The sequence below is a fragment of the Cynoglossus semilaevis genome, chromosome 8, assembly GCF_000523025.1.
Source record: "Cynoglossus semilaevis isolate Cse_v1.0 chromosome 8, Cse_v1.0, whole genome shotgun sequence".
Lineage (NCBI taxonomy): Eukaryota > Metazoa > Chordata > Actinopteri > Pleuronectiformes > Cynoglossidae > Cynoglossus > Cynoglossus semilaevis.
The window spans coordinates 26,726,824-26,736,609 of NC_024314.1; the positions used below are offsets into that span (position 1 = coordinate 26,726,824).

Consider the following 9,786-nt stretch of genomic DNA (forward strand, 5'->3'; position numbering starts at 1 on the left):
GCCCACCCTCTTCTCCCATTACTCTGCCTCTGTCCACACTTCAGCCTTTCACCCTATCAGATCATTATACAGCCTCTGTCTGACGCATCATTTATTTCATGCTCCATTGTCTTTGGCCAATGATGCATGGCGCTGTAATGTTGCTAATTTAACGGCCCTCCCCGTGTTAAAAAGCTACTCCCCTTTAATTAAAGCAGCAGTCCATCCATTTATGGCCTTTTCCCTCTCTGCTAATCGTTCTGGAAGTGCGACTGCCCTACTGCGAATAATTAATGGTAATAAGCCGAGCGAGACGGGAAAGAAAGTCAGAGGGGAAGAGGAGGAAGAGGAGGAAGAGTTCTGCTCTTAAAGCTACACCGAGTTCAATTCCTGGACTAAAACGATGAACGTGAACTGGTGGGAACAAACCAGTCTGAAAAAAAAACATTTTTGCCTTAAAACCATCACTGGTTTAAACAATCAAGTCCATTCTTTAAACAGAAACTAAATTCCTCCAGTGTGGCACAAAATAAAGACTGAACATTTTTTTGTCTTAGCCAAAATGAGGGATTTAAAAACACTTGGCAGACACTACGCTGCAGTGCTGCAGAAAACAGCTCCACTGCTGCACCGCGTTCATCCCGGGGTCCTTAAAAAAAAAAGGGCCACAGGAAGTACATCAAACATCCGCAGCTGTCGCTCCGAGACCGAAGACGAAGACAAAACCAGGCTGCGTTTGTGCTTTTTCATTTTCTCGACTTCCTCGGTGATGAGTCATTTTAATGACGATGGATTGTTGGTGTTTTCTCTCTCTTCAGTGTCCGGTGTGGGCTGGTCAGGCTGTTCGCCCGCGGCATCGAGGAGCAGCAGCCGCAGCAGTGTGTGTTGGACGACCCCGGTCCACTTTCAGCCCCGGACCCAGGCCAACAGCACGTGGACTGAGAGACGGAACGGTGACATTTGGCCACAGAGAATCACTTCACAAAGCTTCACTCGTCTCAAAGAATTTTGGCCCGGAAAATACACACCACCTAGCTGCCAACTGTTGGCACGGCGTATCTCTTTAGCGCAGGGAGTCTTCTCAGTGCACCAACGACATGATGAAATGATAGAAAAAAATAAATAATAAATAAATAAACTGTCACAAGTCAAGATAGGAAGCTGCTGCCACCAGCTATTAAAATTGAAAGATGACCATCCACAGAGGCAGTGTGGGAGTTCAAACCCACAGAGATGAACCGTCCTGTGCTCAGGACTCAAAGCATTTAGACAGAGAGAGTTCCCACATCAGCACCGAGGCTGTTTCTGTCTCCTCTCAGAGGTGGAGACGAGACAGGAGCAGCCGAGGAGGATAAAATATCCAATAAAAACAACCTGTGAATTGCACTGATAAAATAAATACAAGGAAAGAAAAAAGGAAAAAAAAAAACACCTAAATGCCAGGGCGGTAGCTGGGATAAAATAAAATAAAAGAAAGCCCACACATGCAATCTGCTGCTCCCTTTTTGGGAAAAATATATTTCATCTCTGACTCAGGTGAAAGCAGATATGAGCCAGGGGCGCTAATGAAACGAACTGAATACCCTGCTAATACACTAACAGGACCCCGGTGGCTTCTGGGTAATAAGGCAAAGTGGTTGCTAAGTGATTCACTGTGTCTCAGCGCTGCTGCTCCGCACCTGTGGCTCGAAGGCTCAGTTTCTCTTTGGCTGGAAGCAGCGGCGCTCAGGCCGTCAACTGGGATTAGGCGGAAATTATACACCGTTAGTGTTATTACGGATAATCAGTGGTGTGGACTGAGAAATGAGAGGGTCAAGCTGGTCTTGATGTTCCCGGGAAAATGTTGGAAAAAGAAGGCAGCGGAGGAATTTTTAGTCTGTGTTTCTGTTTTGAAAATGTATTTATTTAGGAGCAGGTGTGACGACGTAGCTTAACTAATTAGTCTCTGGACTCGTGAGGTTTTACCGACCAACTCGGCCAAAATCACAAAAATCAACATTAAATAAATGTCAGTGGATGAGCAAAACAAAACGCGCACACACACACAAACATGTTTTTTGTTTTTGGGAGCACTCCACATAGACGTAAAGCATTCCATCGACCCCTTAGCTCTGATCTTAATAATGCTAATCCTTACACTGACTCATGACCCCAATTTTTAATCCAAAGTCCAAGGTAAACCTTAACATACCCTCTGACTTATAAGGAACCTGAAAATGTCCCCACAAGTATATCTACACCAGGAACACACACACGCATTGGAACACTTCTATAGCCGTTAACTTTACTGCAGTATAACAAACACATGCTTAATCCCAATCCTGACACCAAATCTAATCTGACCCTAATTCCAATCCTCACTCCAAACAAAACCTTAAACCTCAGGACATTGGAACAATCAGAGAAATGAAGTGAATGTTGTGTCAATCAGACCTGAGAAGTTTGTCCATTCACAGCTGCTGTAGCAACATGGCCGACTCTTCATATGCAGATTTTTAAATGAAGGCTAATTTGTAGCTTATGTTAAAAATAAATAAATAAAAGAACAAGAAGACTTAATCCCGGACGATTGTAGACTGAATGTCAAATGTGAACTTGTTGTTTGCATTTGTTTGTAGTTTAAATTTCCTTAAAGTAGGAATTCTAACCAAATTGCGACGATTAGCTAGGCAAGCTAGCTAACTAGCAAGCAAGCTAGGACAAGTAGCAATATAAAGTTTGAACTTGAAAATTAAACTAACTACCTTTGGAAAAAAAATAGTTCTTGTTAATGTAGCTGTAGTTTAGCTCCACAAGAGGCACTCTTCCGACGTTGGAACTTGAGCTTTTTGTTTTGTTTTGTTTTTTTTTTTGTTTTGTTTGTTTTTTTAAATATGAGAAAGACATTTCACACCAAAGCATGTAGACGCAGGAGCAAGTGAGTTCTAGTTTCCTATTTCAAATAGAATTATTTTAGAAAACCGTACGTCTTTAAATGCAAAACAAGTAAATAATTAAAATGAAATGAGCTGTGATGTCAGTAGATTTTTTGAGGTAAAATATATATTTGTCATCTATCGTATTAAATGGCTTCTAGAATGTTCCCACCGACTTCTGTCCTCTGTGTTTGATGCTGACTGTGTTTGACACCACTGATGTCTCTGCCTCCCCCCTTTCCCCCCCCCCTTTTCTCCCCCTTTCTCTCTGTCTAACTCACACACAAAGGTCAGACCTTCTTTTCCCCAGTTTTCTCACTCTTACTGATACTCGTGGTATAACAGAAGGGTGGAGGTGGGGTGGGTGAGGGTGGAGGGGTGACACAGATCTGAGTGAGATGTTTCATTAAAGAACATCTGACATCAGAGGTCTCTGCTGAGATGGAGTGGTATTTCGAATGGGCCTCATTCTCCACACAGCCAGGAGTTGTTGCTTGATTCTTTTGAGACACCAGGGGGCAATTCCGAGGTGTCAGATCACGAAAGAAGAAGAAGAAGAAAAAAAGTACCAGAATTCAGCTCAAGCTTTTATGATGTAAAGGTATGGAGGTGGACTTCTTCACAAGGATCAGGAGGATTCAGATACTGTCTGTGAGGGCTGTCACTTCAGAGTTTTCATCTGATTAATCAGAAGGAGCTGTGGTTTAATCCCGATTATTCATGATGGTATTTTTTTATTTCTGTGCCTCAGATACATTTTAAAAATATGTTGACTATCAGGATAAAGTTGGGGGAAAAAAATCATTCTCATTAATGCAGCGTCAAAAACAAAAGTTGTTTCAACCTCCACGAGAATTCGTATAAAGTTTACGACTAGCAAACGATTACAATTTTTTCAATCTGATAAATCACAACGGGCTATCATGATTTATCGTATCGTAGTTGTTTATGATTAATCATGATCGTAATTAACGATTAATCATGATTAACTAAAATGTGTGCAAATAACGTGGATGGACTAACGATTAATCATGATTAACTAAAATGTTTTCCAACAGTGTGTGCAAATAACGTGTATGGACCGAGGACTTATTAGAAAATGAGCGTGTTTAGTTGAAATTAATGAATTTGACAAATTAATTTATTGCAATCTTGACAACCATCAAATATATGTAGTACACTTTACATATATTATACTCGGGTTTTTCCTTTTTCCCACGTACTGTTTACCTGTTACTGTGGACACGGAGCTGTGAGCCGGCAGGTTCCAGGCGGGCGGCACAGTAAATATTCTCAAAGTAAGTGACTGTTGCGAAAACGCTCCGACATTACTCTAATATAAGCACAGGTATGGCAACCAACCCCGCGGGGATTTGTCACACACTCCAGTCTGCACCTGCAACCAAAATTGTTTCCCCTCCCTCTTTATTTGCCCCCTCCATTTTCTCGCTTTTCTACTTCCTTATTGATTTATTCTCCATCTGCTTGTCGGCGGCCCGCTGAGAGTCGCTATCTCATTCTCACATGCCGCCTGAGACGCGAGGTGAGAGAAAAACCTCCCAGCACCGAGCGCCCGCACGAAAACAACAGGCAGACGTCCCCAGAGCAGCCGCGTCTTTACCCACAGAACAGACGATTTAAAAGGAGGTGACAGTGATGTCAGGTTCCCAAAATGTCGTCCCCCGCTCTCACCTTCACCCAGAAACCTCACTGCCAGTTTTTGTAACAAACAACTTCGGAATATTGTCTCCAGCCTGGAGTCCAAACAGGGGTGAGAAAAACACAAACACTCACCGTCCCTCCCCCCCTCTCCCCCCGTCTCTCCCATATTGATCTCCCTCAGCTCCCTGTGTGAGATTAGGATCAATGAGGCCATAAAAGTCCATCTTTCTAGTCAGGGGTCACTAACGGCCACTTATCTCTCACTCTCTTCGTCTCACCCACGCACTAGCTTCACCCTCGCATTTCAACACACACCTGTGATGAACCCTGACCTTAGTGCGGAACCTTTTTTTTAAAAACCAAATATCCATCCATAATAATAGGATATAAGGTTATATATGTTATACGGTGTAGCATATATTTATACACATATACACTTATTATACACTAATATATGTTTATATGTATATACACACATATATACACATAAATATATATACATATATACACACACATATATAGATAAAATATATACATATATACATACACATATATAGATAAATATATATATGTATATATATCCAGTACATATATTTGACATATATGTGCATACATATATACATATGTACTGTATATAAATATATACACACATATATCAAATACATATATATATTACTGCACATATATACACATAAATATATATATATGTATATACATATATATCCAGTACATATATTTGACATATATGTGCATACATATATACATATATATTCTATAATATATACACACATATAGCATATACATATATATATTACTACACATACTGTATATACACATATATAGTATTACTATAATTCTAATCAACTTATTTTTGACCCAGCTGCAGCAGCCCTCACACAAACTCATAGTGAAGTAAGCAGCAGCCCTCACACAAACTCATAGTGAGGTAAGAATTTTGTTTGATTTTTTGTTTTTTCTTGTCAGGGAGCGTTTTTCCTGATTATGGTAATTCAGAGTAAAAGCCAACACTCAAAATAAGAGGCTCTCCAATTAGCATTAATGTAGCAATTAGCCAGTCGGTGCTATACGCCGGGAATTTCCATAATCTTCCGAATTATAATAATCACCTCACAGCAACGCATTAATATGTAATTTACTGCACAGTGTTCTCAATTCGGGGGAAGTGTTCCCTAATGTGGAGCCGGGGTGGAACCTTCCAGCCTGTGGAGCCTCGGTCATTACTGTAGGAAGGAGTCGTGTCTGTGGCACCGCTGGTGTAATGACACTAATGGCACTGATGTTTCAGCCTCTGCATGTTGTTATGATGACTGTCAGTCAGAGAAGGTCGGAGGGTCAGTGATGATGATGATGATGATGATGATGATGATGATGATGATGATGATGATGATAATGATGATGATGGTGATGATGATGGTCAAACGTCAACACATTAAACACTGTTTAGCCGTGTGGGAACTGTAAAGAAGCAGGGAACGCCTCCTGGTGTTTACTATCAATGTCAAAGCACCAGGGTCAGTCAAAAAGTTCTAAGACAGGTGTAATAAATTCCCAAAAGATCAAATTTTAAATAATTGAAAACGTGTTAAGACATGTCACGCAGGTGTCTATAAGTTAATGCTTCGTTTAAATAATTTAAAGATGATGTTGATCTGGTCCGAGATACACAATTTTTTTTTTTTACACATTTTAACATGTGGGTGTAATGACGATAATGTTTATCTGATCATTTCCTTCCAGACGCTCATCATTGCGCTAATGATTTATATGTTATTTGCACACGCTGCTGAAAAAAAAAAAAAAGTTTCACAGAAGTGAATCGAGTTTAAAATACCATCTCGACACGTAACAGGTGTGTGTGTTGAGATGGTTTCTCTTGTTTCATCTTCACGTCAGACACCTGGTCTGAGATCAGGACAGACAGTCGAGTCAACGACTGACAAGCTGACCGACACTGACACAACTGTCAAATGGATCGCTGAGGACAACGACTTCACCAAAGTTTTCAAAAGCAATTCTCGACTCATTCCCCCGGGCCACCGTCATGATGCACCACAACGACTATAATCCACTATAATCCAAGTCTATGAAGGTACTTTCATCCTTTTGCATAATATTCTCCAAATCTCATCCATATTAACAATTCCATCATTTGGATTATCCAACACGACCCCAGGACAGGAAAGTCTACTGCGAGGAATGAACGTCACCGGGAATACTACAAAGAAAGAAAAACACCACCTCTAGTCACCAGAGATGTGACTCTAGAGGGCACTGTTACCACAGACTGTTTCAGGAAAATGACACATTCTTCAGCTTTAACCGCAGCCACTAAAAACCAGGACACGTCTATGAGATCAGAAAATTAGCCCGCATGGACAACTCTAGCTAACTTTAATAATTCACATTAGTGTTAATGTACAGCCTGTTGCGGTGGTTTTTCACCATACGATATTTCAGTCTCTGTGCTGTAATCTGGACCGATTCCAATGAGATGTTACACCAACACGTTAAATTTCACATTTAAATGTCGACTCGTACGAACGTATCATTTAGGATTTTCTTTTCCTTAAACCTAATTAGATTTCTCTCGCTGTAACACCAGTGATTGCCTCCAGGAGATCAATATTAATTCCGTGTTTAATTTTTTTTTTTTAAAAGTGTATTTATTTAGTTAGTTACTTAGTTGGTAAGTTAGTTATTGAACAACATATTACAATTTGTATTTTTCAAATGTTGCGTTTTCACTTGAGGACTAAGTGACTGTACTTTAGACTGAAGTGAGAAAAACAATCTTCAAAGATAAATATGTGGAGACCAAACTGATGAAAGAGTCAACAGAGTCTGATTAAAAAGATGAAGTTTGAACACTTGGAGGTTACTGCAACATTTTGTATTAAGTGAAGAGGGGGAGGGGGGTTGGGGGGGAAAAGGCCTCGACACTTTATAAGACAGAGATCATTTCTGTATCTTAAAGGGCTTTTGTATTGATTATTCTAAAGGATAGACTCATATTTATGATGGAAGAATTTACAGCAGATATTTCACCAAAAAAGTACTTGATATGAATATTAAAAAAAAAAAGATTAACCATTGCCATTTGCCCCTTTTTAATTCATTTTAAAGCGTTAAAAAAAATAGCTAAATTGAAGCCCCCTTAAGTATAATGTAAAATAAAATTACAAAAAGACATCATATTTATATTGAGTCTCTTTCTGGAAATGAAATGTAGACGCAGTCACAGACAGAGGCATATAAAATTACAAAAAGACATCATATTTACAGTGAGTCCCTTTCTGGAAATAAAATGTAGACGCAGCCACAGACAGAGGCATAGAAAAAAAAATAAAAAATTTAAAAAACACTTGTTAAACTCCTCTGGCAGGAGGACAAGATTTCCACAGATGTTAATTTCCAGGCAGATCGTTTCATTTGTGAGCAATCTGCTGTCGCGGCAACAGAGTCGACTTTTTGTCACTGCTAAGAAACAGGAGGCTTGTGCTGTACGTACGCTGACGTCTTTAGTTTAGTTACAGGGTTTGTTTTTCTGTTTCTCTCTTTAACCATAAATCACGATTAAACTTAAATCATGGTAAAAGATTAATCACAATTAAATGTTAATCATGACTAAAGTTTAATCGTGATTTATCGTTAAAATGTAAAAAGAAAATATTATTGGTAAGCATTTTTGTTGTTAATCATGACTAATGATTATAACTAGTCGTGATTAACAATTAATCATGATTAATTGTTATATTTTTAAAAATATTTTCTTTACATTTTTTATATTTTTTTTTCTCCCTGGTCCCTGGTTCGTCTCACAATGGTGAAATTCACAGTGTGAGTCATTACAACACACACAGGCTGCCACACGAGGCGCCATTATGTATGTGGTTCCTCTGGGGCTCGAACCCAGGACCTCCTGTGTGTAAGGCAGGCGTGCTTATCTCAAGTTCCTCTAGTGATTTGTGGCCCAGACTGGTTACTACACACCCGCAGGATTGGGGTGGTGCTGCAGGTTTTACCCCTGCAGAGTCAACAGTGATTCCAGCCTCTGCCAGCAGGGCGACTATAGAGCAATTTAGTGAGGATAAGTCATTTCCTCAGCTGGCACTTTGTTAGCAAACAGAGAAGCTGTTGCTGGAGTTGTTAATCACTTGAATAGAGGCTCTTGTTTGTACACACACACACACACACTCGTGCTGAGTGGCGTCAACACATTCAGCGAGCGTGTCGGACTTTGTTTTCTGCTAAGCACAGACATTATTGTCTTCCTAATGGTGCTTGAAGTAATTACAATCTAATGTTTCCCGCCGTCTCGTCCTCTCCAGCCAGTCTCAGCGTGGCTGTGCTGTTCTGTTCAGGAAGTACACGCCATACGCACGCCGCCGTTCTCAGCTAAATGACTCCATTAGCCAGACGGCAGCTGCGATTGCTCCTTCTTGTGCAACAGTATTAGGCATCGCCTCGACAACGGCTTCACTGACTGCGTAAGAGCAAAGATAAGTCGGTGAGGAGGAGGAACCGGAGGAGGACGTCGACGATCAGACGCTTCCATCGGCAGGAAACGCTGATAAACCTCGACCAATAGTCTGTTTGACGTGTTCTTAGAAACTGATTTCATACAGGGAGCAGTACTGTATTAGTACTGTAGTACTGGACCATCGAGTCTCACATGGAATATTACAGTATTACTTCACAAACTGTGGCCCTGCTGAAGAGTTACAGGGTTTTCTTTAAAGTGAGTCTTTAAACTTCGTGTGTTCTATTCAATTACATTCTATCCTAATCCATTCTATTCTATTCATTTCTATACTATCCTAATCCATTCTATCAAATTCTATTCTATCCTAATCTACTCTGCTCTAACCTAATCCATTCTATTCTAAATCATTCTATTTCTAATCCATGCTATTATTTTCTATTCTATTCTAATCCAGTCTATTGGGTTCTATTCTATGGCAATCCATTCTATCAAATTCTATTCTATCCTAATCTACTCTGCTCTAACCTAATCCATTCTATTCTAAATCATTCTATTTCTAATCCATGCTATTATTTTCTATTCTATTCTAATCCAGTCTATTGGGTTCTATTCTATGGCAATCCATTCTATCAAATTCTATTCTATCCTAATCTACTCTGCTCTAACCTAATCCATTCTATTCTAAATCATTATATTTCTAATCCATGCTATTATTTTCTATTCTAT

At 39.8% G+C, this 9,786-nt stretch overlaps 1 protein-coding gene and 1 long non-coding RNA gene across 3 annotated transcripts in view; one reads left to right on the top strand and one right to left on the bottom strand.

Annotated features, from left to right (window-relative positions):
* cerk (ceramide kinase) overlaps positions 1–3,058 on the top strand; it is a 36,391-nt gene extending 33,333 nt beyond the window's left edge. For both annotated transcript variants that reach the window (XM_008315921.3, XM_017034752.2), the window contains one exon: positions 798–3,058. In XM_008315921.3, coding sequence (XP_008314143.1) covers positions 798–921 — 124 coding nt within the window. In that variant the 3' untranslated portion in view covers positions 922–3,058. The remainder of the gene's footprint in view (positions 1–797) is intronic.
* LOC112487382 (uncharacterized) overlaps positions 1–9,786 on the bottom strand; it is a 52,319-nt gene that overhangs the window by 19,029 nt on the left and 23,504 nt on the right. The window lies entirely within an intron of this gene.